The sequence below is a fragment of the Grammomys surdaster genome, unplaced genomic scaffold (assembly GCF_004785775.1).
Source record: "Grammomys surdaster isolate TR1022 unplaced genomic scaffold, NIH_TR_1.0 99, whole genome shotgun sequence".
NCBI lineage: Eukaryota > Metazoa > Chordata > Mammalia > Rodentia > Muridae > Grammomys > Grammomys surdaster.
The window spans coordinates 5,910,636-5,926,218 of record NW_021604578.1 but is presented as its reverse complement, the minus strand read 5'-3'; the positions used below and the strand labels follow the sequence as shown (position 1 = coordinate 5,926,218).

Genomic DNA, 15,583 nt, shown 5'->3' with positions numbered 1-15,583 from the left:
ACACACACACACACACACACACACACACACACCCCTCAAAGTAGGAGGGTAATTTGTTGGGAAGATCAGCGAGTTCACTGAGAGTGGAAGGGGATAAAAGATGATGACGGAGCTGGGTATGGTTGCTCACGACTTTAATCCCAACACTCACTCGGAGACAGAGGCAGGCAGAACTGTGAGATCAAGGCCAGCCTGGACTATAGAGTGAGATCCAGGACAGCCAGGGCTACACAGAGAATCACAATCTTGAAAAACCAAGAGAGAAAGAAGGGGGGATAATGAAATGAATATGATTGAAATGCATTATATACATGTGTGAAAAATGTCGAGACTGAGTAAAAATAATTAAGCTTTGGAAGTATATACACTTCTAATGTAATACTGATTGTATTACAGCCTTGCTAAAAGTTCTAGGATGACTGAGCTGGGGGTCATGGGGATGGAGATGGAAATTGGGAGGGTGGGGACAAACCAGTGTGTCAGCACAAGGAGATGGCCTCTTGTCTTTAGTGTGCAAGGATTTTGTGGGTGGGTTCCTTCCCTCCTTCAGCCTGTATCGGTCATCATAAAAGGGAGTGGCATCTCCTTCCTAAAGCTCATTGAAAAATGAGAATTACTTAATGTATTTAATTTTGTATTTTGAAATAAGTTATAAGATAATTACAAAAAGTATAAGGAGTTCACGTTTTCTTCCTCCACATTCCCAAAGTGTTAGTGTTTAACAAGACTCACGCTATCAGTTTTTTACACACTTGTCTTTGCAGTAGCAATTTCTAAAATTAAGGCAATTTCATATAATCACAGTGTAATTTTCAAGCGTATAATTTTAACATTGGTACAATGTCAATATACAATTTATATGTCATATTAAACTTTTCTAAATTGTTCCAACAAATGTCTTTAATAGGAAAGAGGAAATTACCCACCAGATAGAACATAGCATTTACTTGTCCAGTGTCTTCAGTTTCCTTTAATTTGGAGCCATTCCTTACTTATCAATATAGTACCTTTTATGACCTTGTCAATAGGATAATTTATGACATTTATTATAATGTGACAAGATGGATGTCAGAGGACAACTTGTGGGAGTTAGTTCTCCTCTTCCACCTTGGGGATAGAACTTAAGTCATTGGGTTTGGTGGCCATTTTTCCAGCTGAACTTTGCAGTTCTTAAGAGTACAGGACAGTTCTCTGAAGCTTTCCTCACTGTGCATTCTGTGTAGAGATTCAGGTTGTGAATTCTGGGCAGGGATCCAGGCTATGTATCCTGGGAATAGATTCAGCCTCTACATTCTGTGCCGGAATACCAAGGGACTGCTGCATTCTTCTCAGCTTCCTGCTGGTCCACCATGATGCTCACTTTGTCCTGGGGTTGAGATTGGTTTTTATATTTGTCATGCCATTCCTCGCTCCCTGGGTTTACTTTCTCCACTTTCAAGGCATGATCTTGTCTTGTGATTTGTGCCCCCATGTCCCATGAGGACATGCTTTATAACCATTTCCAATGTGTCCTGTTTGTCACCACTCTTTAGCCCACTAGTCTTAACAACCATTTTTGGACTCTTACCTGAATTGTTATGGCTGTTAGTTACCAAGTGATGGTTTCTCTCATTGTAGTTTTCCTGCTTCATTTATTTGTTGAGATTCCATACCATTGGCTTTCTGGTGATATTTTGATGACTTCTGCAGGAGGGAAAATAGCTGGACAAATCTTAATTGATAGGAAATAAAACCCTATCTTCCTCCCTTCCTCAACCCCAGAGCCCAGGTACTCAGCTAACTGGTTTATCTGTATGTACTTCATACAGTGGAAACAGGCAGTTATGTGATCTGAAGTTGTTCTTGGGGCCATTTGGGTTCAGGGGACCACATTCCTAACCTTCTGTAAGTTCTCTGCTCCCTCACAATTCATCTCACAGAATACTAGTTTCAGTCTCTCTGTGCCTTCTCCCAACACACACACACACACACACACACACACACACACACACACACACATACACACACGCACACACCACATAAAAAAGTAGGGACTTAACAGATGAAAAGGCATCTATGAGCATGTATGGCCTTCTAAGGGTCTCGACCCAGACAAAAGCAGCCATGTGTACATATATGGATTTTGTTTGTTTGTTTTGTCTTTGTTTTTGCTTTTTATAAAAAAAAATCAGATTGATAGAGAAATTTGGGCACCAGCCACATATTTGCTAATGTCAACTAGTTATTTTTAATCCTGAGGTATCATGCCGATGTGGTAATGCTTCTGAAAGTCACATCACATGACTACTTCCTGAAGTATGTGTAGATAAGATTGTATAATGTCTAGGATTTGATCGCAGATAGACTGTTGGACAGGAAGTGGACAGCATTATCCGAGACCTGTCATATGAGCCGATAATGGCTGACACTGTCTGTCAAGTAAGGAGGGTTTAGTATACCCTTTCCATAAGAAAAGCATACCAGGGCAGTGGCCATCTCAGAGTCACCGGGCTTCTCTTTGATGGCTAGATCAGGTTTGAAATACAATCTCCTCCCTGTGAAAAGGAAGTCACCACATTTTAATATTTTTTCTTTATACAAATATATGACATAATTTGAGTGTGAATATAGTAAGCCCCACAAAGAGCATGCCTCCTCCCCAGAAGCTTGGTCCTAACTGTACATCCTTCTGTCCAGGTCAGTGAAGGGCTGATACTCTACCAGCATGTGGATCTTGAGAACACAGGGTGGGCCTCAGAAGACTCCTTCACATTCACAGCATCCTCCCCTCCAGCCGAGCTGGGCCCTGAGGACTTCCGGATTATCATTTCATATGAAACGAATGAGTCAGGGCGACAGAGCCGGCTTCGTGCAAACACAGGTACCGCCAACAAGCCGTGGTCAGTGTTCTGTCTATAGATGAGAGAAAAATGTGGGAATCCATCTTTCGCTTTGTGTCCATGCTACACATTTATCCTCTGCAATAAGACAGACACAGTTATAGCCAGTGGTAGTTACTCTATCATAAGTCTAGTGGCAAGGAATGACAATTGGCTTTAAAGAGTCTCTTTATGCCTCCACTGGGAGCTTTATCATACCCATGACTGGAAGTTGTTGATACAGATGAAAATGATGAATAGAAAAGAATTACTAGAGCTGGGCCTGTCTCTAGAGCAGGAGAGCTTCAGCCATGGGGAAGTTAGGAAGGTAATATCTTATACGTGGATGTACAGGTCTTAAAGCTCGCTTGCCTGAAATGTTGACTTAATGGCTGTTTGCATTCATTTCCCAACCGCTCTCCTCCCATTTCCTGTGTCCCTCCTCTGCTCTAGTCATTTCCTTTCTTCCCTCAGTGTAATTCCCACCTCTGCCTTCCTGCCACCTGGATAGTGTTATCATTCACAGCCCCATCAGGAGGACACTTCTGAACTGTGAGGACCTCCACATGAACATGTACATGGACACATACACACACATGCACACACGCACATACACACACACATGTAAATCTCAGTTCTGCAAGTAAGAGGAAACATGTGACATTTGCCTTTCTGAGTTTTACTAATTTAACCTAAGAAAATCATCTCCAATTGCACTCATTTCCCCCCCCCCCAAAATGTCACCATTTCTCTTCTCTTTATGGCAGTGTAAGATTCCACTGTATATATGTACCACACTTTCTTTGCCATTCATCTGTGGATGGACATCTAGCCTGATCTTACTTCCTGTTTACTGTGAATAGTGCCGCAGTAAATATAGGTGTGCAGGTATCTCTGTGAACTGCTGAGAGTCCTTTAAGTGTATACCCAAGAGTGTATAGCTGACTTATATAGTAGTTCTTTTTTCAGTTTGATTTTTCAGTTTTGCTTTGTTTTTTTTTGTTGTTGTTTTGTTTTTTATTTTTTTTTATTTTTTTGAGGGACCTCTATATTGCTTTCCATAACAATATGTTTACATTTTATTTTTGTATGCTAATTCAGATACTTGAGCAATCTGTGTGTTTAGAACAATCCACTGAGAGCTACACTTCAGAGAGAAAGGTTTATGACCTTCATTAAATGTCTGATTAAATGTCTCTTTGTTCTTTAACTGTTTCCATAGGAGCCTCTGTCAAGGAAGGAGATAAAGTTCTTATTGACCAATCTAAATTAGATGCTTCCAACCTCTTACTTCAGCTACCCCAGCCTCAGCGTTCTTCCCACGAAATCTGGTTCCAGGTTACGGCTCTTCCTCGCCATGGCACCATTATGGTTGGAGAGAGAAACATTACCACAGGCAAACCCTATTTCTCCCAGCACATAGTCGATGCATTTGGAGTCACGTATCTTCATGATGACTCTGAATCATTGACTGATAATTTTACCTTTGCTGTTTGGCCAAACCCAGAGAGTCAGTCCACCAGCAAGCCAGAGGCTGATGTTCTGGAAGAGATGTTCAACATCACCATCATCCCTGTGAATGATCATCCTCCAGAGTTGAAGACCAAAGGCCTTCGGTTGACAGTTCTGCAGGGCGGTAGGTTGGTTGTGGGACCTGAAATCCTCAACGTAGAAGATATAGACAGTCCTCCAAATGAAATCCAATATGTGATCATTCGTCATCCCAACAATGGCTTTTTAGCCATGGCTCACAATCCAGATGCCACCGCTCACCATTTTACACAGGCTGACATCAATAACGCTCAGGTGTGGTTCATACAAGATGGAAGCCCATCCTCTGGAGTATTTTACTTTAGTGTGACTGATGGCGACCACCGCCCTCTCTACAAGCTCTTCCACCTGGATGTCATCCCTATCTCTATCACTCTTGTGAACCTCACAGACCTGCTTCTCCCACAAGGCCAGACAACTGTCCCCATCAACAATACTCATCTTTCAGCAGTGACCAATGGTAGGAGCCTACAGGTCATCTACAGAATAACACAACCCCTCCAAAGTGGCCACTTGCTGATTGAAAACCAGGTGGTCAACAGCTTTGGGCAGGAGGATTTGGATTCTGGAAGACTCTCGTACCACATGACCAATCTCACAGCCTCAGAAGATCAGCTGAGGTTCTCATTGTTTACAACAGAGTGCAACTTGACAGAACAGACACTGGGCATCAGAGTGCAGCCTTTGTTGTGGGTTATATCAAACCTGAAAGTTACCAACAGAGTGGCTTACCAGCTTAGGAAGGAGGATCTAGACGCAACCGAGCTTGCTAACAGGACTAATAGTGATCCCATGTTTGCAGTGATACAACCCCCTGTCCATGGACGACTTGTTCGAAGGGCAGTTGACAGCCCTGTGATGGAAGAGGTCACTCAGTTCACCCAGACAGACATCAACCAAGGGCAGCTGGTGCTTGAGCCATGTGCTAATCTAACAAGCACCTATACACTAAATGACTCCTTCACCTTCTTGCTCAGTGCAGACCATGTGCAGCCAGCAACGGGTTATCTGGCCTTTACCATAGTGCCACCAGACCCCTCACCTTTACAGACTTTTACACCAGATGTGCCCTTATTTATCACTGTGGAGACCCTTGTAGCCTCTGTTTCCTCTCAGAAAAAATTTAGGTCTTCTATTGTAAAACAGACAGAAACTCCAGGGAACCTGACCCAGAGCAAATGGCAGGAGATAGATTCCTGGGGTCAGCTCAGAGGCAAAGAGCCAAATATAGATGCCAAGGTCTCCCCCACCAGGGTCATTTGGCCATATGCTGTCACCAAAGTGGGGGACTCCCTTTCTGGGGGAGCCATGCAGCCGAAAATAAGCCGTCACCCTCTGATGGTCATCATACCTTTGGCTGCTGTGTTCCTCCTCCTGATAGTGACTGTGGTGGCCCTGTGTGTTTGGCTACTGAGCCGAAAGGAGGACAAGCCCAAACCTCTTATCCAGCCAAAGACAAACCTCAAATCCCCATCGTCAAGCTCTAGAGCAGAGAGGAGTGGAGCCATCCCCACAGTCACGGTGACACCCCTTATTAGAAGCTCCAGTAGCCCTGCTACCAGAATGTTCCAGTCCCAACCATATGATCAGCCAGCCCCTCTAGGGGGGAAGCCTGAAGAGAAATGTGCTCCTTGGGCGGCGTGGGTGAACCTGGATCCTGACATGGTCAAGCTTTGTCGACAAACCAACCCAGCACTGAAACACAACCAGTACTGGGTATAAATGGGGAATCCCTTTCCACACCACCTCACACTCATTCTCTCTCCTTCCCTCCCCCCACCTCTCTCCTCCTTCACCCCTCTCTACTTCCCCATCTCTCTCCTTCTCTTCCTCTCTCCTCCCCTCCCCCATCTCTGTCTTTCCTTGCTGTTACTGACCACTTACTGTGTATAGGTACTAAGATCAGCACTGGGCTATAACGATGAAGGAATGCAAGTAGGATCAAGGAAGGCCGCCCATTAGGGGTAGTTACACACAGGACTCACTCACGGCCTGGTGCTGTTGGTGAGTGATGTACCCCGCACTCCCAGACCTTCCACAGTGGTCCCTTTCCAGGACCTGGCATTCTCAGTAAGTGTGGTTCTGTCAAGAATTAAACTACACAAGGTACTGCTGAGCAGTGGGACCCCAATAGAAGCAGTGCTATGAACTTGGGGCCTGGAGTTAAGGGAGGAAGGTTTGGGTGCTCTTCATGGGAGATTCACCCTCTTGGTGAGTCAGCAGGAGGTGCCAGTTCACTCTCCACAGAAGATGTCTTTTATTACATCGGTGAGTTTGTTTATGTAATACTTATGTGTCATCCTTTTCCTCTGTAGAGTCTCCTTGGGTTGGTTTCCTCATGCAGGAAATGTTCAGATCCCAGGGCAAACTGACCTCCTTTGAGGATAGTCATTAAATACATTGTATTTCATCCAGAAGCATTGTTTACAGAAGGATCTGTAAAAGCAAGAAATATCTGAAGCTCTGAGGTATAGAAAGGTGTGTTAAAAAGCTTTTTAATTTTTGGTGCCTTAGTTTGGCATCCTTTTACAATAAATGAAAATGATGACAAATTTGTATTTGAATTGTCTACTCGAACCATTGGCCAACATTGATTTCTGTAAGTCTAAAATGAAGCTTTTAGTACTTAATGCTAAGAATGCCCGGGGCTGAAGAGTACAGAAAACCCACAGATGATTTAGATTGAGGCTTACACAAATGATTTAGATTTTTCTGTGAAGAGTAACACAGTAAAGTTTTTAATTAGGTTTGTGGGCCACTCATGGTCTCTGATATTTGTCTTTCTTTTGTTCCTCTTTCCTAAAACTAAGTTTGTTTTAAGAAACTGTAAAAAAAAAGAAAAGAAATCCTTAACTCTTGAACTTGACCTATAGATTATGTAGTCTTTGCCAGTCTTTGCTTTAGGCAATTGAAGTGTGCTGAATTATGTCAATCAGTGAACATAGTAGAGATTAGCATTCCAAAGCTGGCTCTGGGACTCATAATTATCAAGGGTAGTAGCTCTTTTGTCCCTTCTGCTCTGCCATCCTCAGGTTCTTTATTATGATATGCCCGCCAAAGCACCCAGCAGAGTGGACATATTCAAGGCAGGATCACATAGCACAGTGGCTTCTTGTTTGAGAGACTTGTTCTATTTGTATTTGTTATTTTCTCATAAGACTTTCTTCCCATTTTATGCACTTGTATACCTTATTATCTAAAACAAGCAGCATCCTCTGTGTCCATGGGACCTCATGACTGAGGATCTCTCCCGAGGTCACCCATCTGCCCGCTATGCATTTAGAGGAGGATGAAGGAGTAACTATAGGTAAACAATAATGGACTTAATAAAATACTCTTCACATATTGTAATCCATAGGACACCAAGCTTTTTCACTTAGGTGTCTGTCGCTTTTTCCTGTTGAATGGTTTTCTTTAAAGCTGGAGCCCATGTTTGAGGGATAAGGCTATTACCAGTTTTAGGACAAAAGCCCCAGGTATAAGAGTCCCAACAAAGCTTAGACACTTGTCCCAGTATACCAACTAAAGATACAAACAAATCTGGGTATGGTGGCCCATGCCTGCAATCCCAGCACTTAGAAGGCAGAGGCAGAAGGATCACTGCAGTTTTGAGTCTAGCCTAGGCTAAATGGCAAATTCCAGGCCAGCCTGTGAATAGAGCAACAACAACAACAACCTATCAAACAACAATAAAGACAGAAACAACCAAGCTGGAGACAGAGAAAGATTTAATCAGCATGTCCACACTGGGAAGAACAGATAAGGGGTAGGTGTCACCTGTCCCCAAGTCTGTCTCCATGGTTTTAATAGAGGAAGAATTGAGGCAGGGAAGAAAATGTCTGCACAAAGAAGCAGTCCTGCTTGGAGTGTGGCCTGGTTGGGCCTTATCCCAGTACTGGTTCTGCAAGCTGACTCCCAGACATTCTTACTGCTTGAAGTGAATATCTGGTTACCATGAGATGGTTGCCACTGCTCAGGGCTTCAGGTAATGTCCTCTCTGTCCCAGGAATGCAAGGGGGAGTGCAGGTCTAAGGCATAGTCGGGAGACTTCCAGGCATCTTCATGGGAGTCTGTCAAAGTTGATGGTATGATCACCAAGCCTTTGATCTCTGTGAGTTCAAAGCCAGCCAGGACTATAAAGTGTGTGTGTGTGTGTGTGCGTGTGTGCGCGCACGTGCGCACGTATCCTTGGCTCTCTTTATGTGCCTTCAGCCTTGAAGGGGAGAGAGAGGGAAAGCCTCTCTGGCATTTGGACACTGCTTGAGTGGTCAGCATGCCTACATGCAGGGTTAAGCAGGAGTCTGAACCCCAGTCTAAAAATGGAGATGTAAAATGAAAGAGGAGAGGGTGGTGGTGGTAAACCTAGTCCACATTTTACTACCTGAGTCCAAGGGAAGGGGTCAGCACTTTTTAGCAAAAGTGATTTCTGAGGTCCCGTTATAGGATGATGGGGCTGTGAACAAATCTGTATGAGGGGAAAGATGCTTCCTGGGACTTTTGAAAATGGTTACGGAAAAGTGTGCTTTTTGCATCTAATCAATAGAGGCCAAATAGTCAACAAACCCCTACCCCAGACAAAGAATCATGTAGATCCAGTCCCAGACGTCAGCATGGCTGAGACAGAGATGTCCAGTGAGCCGTCATGAAGCAGCTTCTTGTGTACCCAGTGGAGGATTCATAAACTCATTACTAAGCCTAGGTAAAAAGTGTGTTGTAAAAACAGAATGGGGGGCATACTATCTTTGAAACTCTGGTTAATGGAATGTGTGGACATTCTTACTTAAAGGATATATTTAAAAAACAAACAAACAAACAAAACCTGACAGCCAAATAATTTCTATTCATTCTTGGCTTAAGGGAAATATTATACCGTCTGTTAAAAGGTATATGAGGTGGGGGAGGGGATCACAAGGTAACTGTGGGGTCATGTGTCAGGCTGCTAAGCGTTAAACAAGGCTCAGAGCCTGTTGCGTCTGGTCTACTTTTTATGAAAAATGCTTTTGGTCTGATCTCCCTCTGCTCCTTGAAGGGTCGCTTCCCTCCCAACCCAATTTTAACTGTTCCTTTAGAAACAGTTTCACAGTCTTCAGACCAAAGGGCAACATGGCACACTTGGCCAAAATGATAACCACTATGTCTTATTTCGATTCTTGCCCCTTATTGCTGGTCATGGAAACTAATGTTTCTGGAGCTGCTACAGTCAGAGCCTGGGCCCTGGAAGTCCCAAGAAATGGGGACTGTGCCACCTTCCTTTAGTAGGCTAATTAAAGACACAAAATAATAGAAAAAAAAAGCAGAAAAAAAAGATGTACTTAACATTGTGAAAGGAACCAAGCAGGTCCAGCAACTCTTACCAGTCCATCTCCTAGTCCTGCCATGAGATGTACGCTTAAACAAGCCAAGAGCTACTGCCCAGCATTGACACTCTCCCCCATATTGTATAGGACCTGTCTCTCCTACAATTGGTCTGACGGATTGTCAGAACTGTGAAGAATCTCTCAGAGGGATGCTCCCCTCTGACTGGCTCCAGATTCAGCCTTTTCCTTTGCCCAGTGTGAGCTTCCTGGGTAAATGTCCAGTTGCTGGGGATGTTTAAAAGGAGGGACACAAATGTCTCCTCACAATGTCTTATTTCTGCCAAGGCTGTTACACTAATGCTAAAAACACTTCTCTGCTCTCCTTCTAAAAGTGCTTCTCATGTTTCCATATGCCTCACTCATAAATTTCCCCTTCCTAACATGTCTGTGTTAGAAAGGAGGAAGATTAGGAGGCTTAATCCAGGGTTGGTTTGATCCTGGTGTAACTCAGAATTGTTCTTAGCCCCAGTCTAACCCAAGCACCCTTCAGAACTGTGGCACTGCATACAGCACACACAAGGCAGAGGCTGAAGAATGTCTGCATCCATTAGGTGGGTTTCTCTCTCCCTTGATTGGTCAATGCCTACTCTTTGTGGAAGAGCCAGATGTCCTTGGCTCAGCGAGCCTATTGGCTGCGGCTTTACTTCAGCCATAAGCTCTTTGGAACTAGGCTTGCCAGCCTGGCCAAACACAGAATCTGCTCCTCAACCTGTTTTCCTGCTAATCTTGCGACTCCAAACATGAACAGTTCGTGTCCATATTGGAAAGAGATGCAGAGACACTTAAAGCAGTAACTCATGTTCTTGTATGCAAGCATACCTTCCAGAGCCAGGACAGCGTGAGATCCAGATGTCAGAGGGCATTGATTAATCAAGTAATTAATACAGAGTTTGGAAAGTTTTTCCCCCTCTTTCAGAGGCTCTGGAACAGTCTGGTTTGCAGATGGAGTCAATTAAGAAGAAACAATGTCTACCATTTGGTGCTGGCTCAAAGAAAGCATAAAATGAAAAAATTTGGCAAAGTCTTGTTCAGCATTGAAAATTGAAGTTCTGGGAATGGAAAATCAGTTGAAATGGCTCCCCTCCCCCCATAGGACGGCTATAACTGAATAATTACAATTCTGTCATGATGAGTCTAATACTTCTAAACAGGTGACCGGGAAGATTATAAGTATACACTGAGGGAAATAGCAGAAGAATGGCTGATTTCTGCTGAAGAACAGGATATCCTGGGATAGGCAGGGAGTGGAAAATTTTCCCTTTCCTCCCCTCCTCTTCCCTCCCCTCCCCTCCCCTCTCCTCTTCTTATCTTTTCTTTTCTTCCTTGCTTCTCCCTCCTAGTCCAGCCCAGCCCAGCCCAGCCCAGCCTCCCACTGTTACCTTTGCCTAAGAAGAGTCTGTGACACATTCTGACCTTTAGGGGTCCCTCTTCAAACACCCAGATGCATGTCTCTTCTTCACAGTATGCCATTAATTGGATGGGGGTTCCCTCTGGTTCTATGAGGGGAACATGCATCCACGTGGAAATTATAGATGAAAGATGTCCACCATTTCAGGAGAACCATAAGAGCTCTTAGATAGCCTGGAGTATTGACAAAGGAGATCACAGATTCACAGCCCATATCAGCAACACCAATCAGATAGCAGCTTTTTTGTTCTCCAGTCTGCCAATTCTATCTACCAGCCATGAAGGAGCTGAAGTTAGGATGATCCAGGAAGGGATGTGAGCAAGGAGAGATTTGCCTGTCTTGACTTCAGGCCCAAACTGTATGGGAGTGGCATGGAGAAAATCCTTCGGTTTGAAAGAAAATTTGAAATTTTGACTAGTATCCAAGCCTGGACATTTTAAGGCTAATTTCACATTGTTAATTAAGAAACCCTAAAACTGTATTTCACACGTGATCAGCTGACCCTGACAGAAAACAGCTTTGCAGAGCTGATTGAAGGGCAATGGGAGACAAGAAATAAGTCTTCTGTTTTACACGCCATGACCTGCTTTTTCCAGTGTAATGTTTACATGGAGCAATTATTTCTGTTTGTCAGAGCCCTGCATCTTCTACAGGGGTGAAGACCGGATGCTGTCCCTATGTTTTCAATGCTAATTTGTTTTCACAAAACCAATCTATCTTTAATCTCTTTCCTCTGAGATGTCCGCTATGACTGTTCCAGTTAGATGCTGCCTCTTTCACCACTACAGACATTCACTCTTGATTCTGACACATCGGGGAAGCCCCTTCCTTTGTTTGGGAATCCTTTCTTTCGTAGGCACAGCTGCCACTCAGGAATAAAAGCAAGTGCCGGGACCCAGCCTCCTTCCAGCCAATGAGCAAGTTGTTCCTGAACACAGAGGCCTATGACAGGTAAAAGCAGGAGATGTCTGCAAGCTGTTTTGGTGACAAGTAGCAGTATCGGAGTAGCAGGAGTTCTATGGAGTTCTCAGAGGTGGGAATGGCATAGGGTGGTGTGAGGGTGTGGAAAGGGGAGCCTGCAACGACTGTGGCCATCTTGGATGGGCCAGTTCTGTAAGGTGAATTGAGCCTCCATAGCTGCCAAGATTGGCTGGCTCTCTAATGCTTCTAGAGAGTCAGTGTGCCTCTTAGTAGTCATAAAAAATAATTTCAAACTTGTCACAGCTGCAAAGACACTCTCATGCTTATTCTAACATGACATGTTTGTAAGCATGATGCTGTTATTAAAAACAAAATACCCATCCCTATCCTTGGTACAACCTCATTATCTAACTGTTCTTTGAAGTTCACCAATTTTCCTACCAAGGTCCCTTTTATCCTTTAAAACCTAACTCAAGGTACCTGTTGCTTTCAGTTGCTACTTCTCCTTAGTCTTCCCGTCTCTTTCCATGTTTTAAATAGATGGTACGATGGTACGGGTCACTTACTTTGTACAGTGTCCCTTGATCTAGACTCTGTTCACTGGACTGGAGATAATGGGTTTGAGGAAGAAATACTGTACAGACCAAGGGCTTGAATTCTATGATACCAGGTAAACGATACCCACGTGACCTAAGATACCGTTGTTAACCTTAACTAGTTGATTAAAGTGGCATTTCCCAGGCCTATCCACTTTGAAGTTATCATTATTTCCCACCACCACCCTTCTTTCCCCTCTGGTTGTTATAGGGTGTTGCTGGTCCAGTCCATTTGAAAGAGTGCAGCTAGTTTCTGTTTCCTGGAAAGGGACAGGTATTGTTTGCAAATTTTCCTGAGAATTCCTGTCCTCTCTGCTTATTATGCAGTCCTCAGTGTAGCACAAGAAAAAGACATTTGTCGACCAAGGAAAAAATTACAGCTGTTCTTAGAACATGAAGAAGCAGGGAACAATAACCAGCATGACAAGGCCTGAAGAGGCATTAGAAACAAGACAAGAGCCCACGTGAGAGAAACTTGAGTGGGCATGGTGGCCTGTTCTCCCCCTTGCCAGAGGACTGGCTTCTGCCACCGGGTTCTTCATTTTGATTTCCTCATAGATTGAAACGGCTGCTGCCTCTGGTGGCCTGGGTGTCTCCATCCTGTGCTTCATGGCTCTGTATAACTCAGGGCATACATACCACCATGCAAGCACGACTGAAGGTCACCCAAATTCTCAAGAGATTGAAACTCCTTTTTTCAGCCCAGACTTTTGCTTCATTCTCCTTGGGCCAGTTGTCCCCTTGTGTCCGTCAGTGTGGCCAGAAGTAGGGTGAAATACTTCTTCCTTATCAGGATTCTAGGGAGGAGTCAACTCTGAAAAGAAGGAGGACAGTGTAGACTGGGCACTGCAGAGACTGCATTTGTGTCAAAGCCTGCACATGAATTCCTCCACTCCACAAGTTCCAGGCCCTTCTTCATATTCTAGCATCTTGACATTGCTTTCTCAAACTTGTAAAGCAGGCAAAGTGGAGCTGCTGTACCCACAAGTTAGTCACAGGCTTGTGACTTTTCCCATCCTGCCTGTTGTCCAGAGGCTGTCAAGATCTCTTTCAGTATATAGCTTCAGGAAGGTGGACGGGGTGAGTTTCCAAGTTAGCTTCCTCCTCAAGATTACATTGAGGGACTCGGAAAAATTCAGATTCCTTGCTCCAGACCTTGAATGTGACAGCAGGAAACAAGAAAAGTCCAAACTGGGTAGTTGAGGCACACCAAATAAGAGAGTTGGTAGAGATGGGAACAGAGCTGGGAGAAGTAAGTATGGCTTGGGCTAGCCACAGCAGGAGTTGTTGCAACCCCTCTTGTCAGAGAGAGCAAAGGAAGAGCTACTCTCCTGAGCTAAGCTACGTGGTCACCTGCTGGGAGCTGTGACCTTCATAAAAAGAGGCAGCCAACCTCAGAGAGAAGGAGTGGGAGGGACTGGGGAACTGATACTCTCATCTTGCCCTCCCTTCTGGTCCCCTCCAATCCCCCTGCCAAATACTTTGACTGACTGACTCAGTTCAGAAGTCAGGGGGTTGCTTGCTTCTGATCCAGTCCATTGCAAGCGGCCACCCAGGGCAGGTGCCAGACGGAGAGTGGGCAGTATGGCTAGAGGTGCCTTCAGCAGGTGTCTAGCACAAACCCGACAGCAGCTTTGTAGCTGAAGGGCCTCGCCCACTTCTAACTCCAGTCACTGTCTTCTTTTTCCTCACACTGCAGCTTTCTCATACTGTGTTACCCTGAGCAGCTCCAAGGCCCTTTGAGCATTAGAGACAGCAGGAACAACTTATAATTACATAAACCGTAAGGGGCCCATTTTGGCCTGCCCTTCACACTGTTTCGGAGAGAAAAACTTTTCTCCTGCTTTTCTTGGGTTTCTCCCAGGTCTAGAAGCCCAGAGTCCACCTCACAGTCTCTCCCTCTGATCCCTGGTGGTCTCGCTTTTCCATAGTGGGCTTTGGGGAGCAGCTCCTGATAGGCACAAGAAACTCCCCCACAGTTTTTTATTCCATATGCAAAGTGGGGAAAAAATCTCACTTTACTTTCTGAATGAGGTTCATTTTTTCAGAAAAGCGATTTCTTTGAGGCTGCTATTAGCACGGTCAATTGAAAACGTGGAAGCTGCTCTCAGAAATCTCTTCTGAGCTTTGGAATAGAATTGGAAACCACAGTTCACTTTCAACCAAAATATTTTATTCAGGGAGCTGGCACAGCTAATCAGGAGGGGTGGGAGGGGACTGGTTTGGTCAAGGGGGTGGCAAGTCAGGAGCTAGGGTGGGACAGGGGAACGACAACATTCATAGTTTAGAAGAAAGGGAGATTTCCATATAAATAAACTATATTTCCACCTGAGCTGCTCTGATAGGAAAATAAACAGAGGGTTAGACGAGCTGGGAGACAAGGGAGCACATAGTGTGGGGTCCAGGCAGTGAAGCTAGCTAGTTTGGAGCAAGACTGGACTCTCCTGTCTAAGAGTAAGTCAGCAGCAAACAGCCATCACTGTCTCTGTTTTAAGAAGATGAGGTGGGAAGTTGCTCAGAGCTGTGGGGAAGACATGGGTGACACACTCTAGGCTTTCAGATGGAGTAATCTGTTAACCATTACTCACCAGTGCAGCTTCAGCTATGGGGATTAGAATATTCAGTCTCTCCCGGGCTGGGGCTGGAGAAATAGCTCAGCTGGTAAAGTGCATGCTATGCAAGCTAAGTTTAATCCCCTAAACCCACACAAAGCAAAAGCTACCTATGGTGACTCACTTGTCAATTCCAGCATGGTGCAGATAGGTGGATTTCTGGGGCTTTCTGGCCAGTCAGCCTAGCTTGGTTGCTGACTTCTACAGCAGGGAGAGATATTGTTTCAAAAACAGGATGGATAGCACTGAGGAACAATACCCAAGGCTGACAGGTCAACAT

At 44.6% G+C, this 15,583-nt stretch overlaps 1 protein-coding gene across 1 annotated transcript in view; it reads left to right on the top strand.

Moving 5' to 3' along the window:
• LOC114634705 (chondroitin sulfate proteoglycan 4-like) overlaps nucleotides 1-6,531 on the top strand; it is a 54,229-nt gene extending 47,698 nt beyond the window's left edge. Inside the window, exons 9-10 of the mRNA XM_028783319.1 lie at nucleotides 2,677-2,860; nucleotides 4,081-6,531. Of these exons, the coding sequence (XP_028639152.1) occupies nucleotides 2,677-2,860; nucleotides 4,081-6,131 (2,235 nt within the window). The 3' untranslated portion in view covers nucleotides 6,132-6,531. The remainder of the gene's footprint in view (nucleotides 1-2,676; nucleotides 2,861-4,080) is intronic.
• Nucleotides 6,532-15,583: the final 9,052 nt, after the last annotated feature.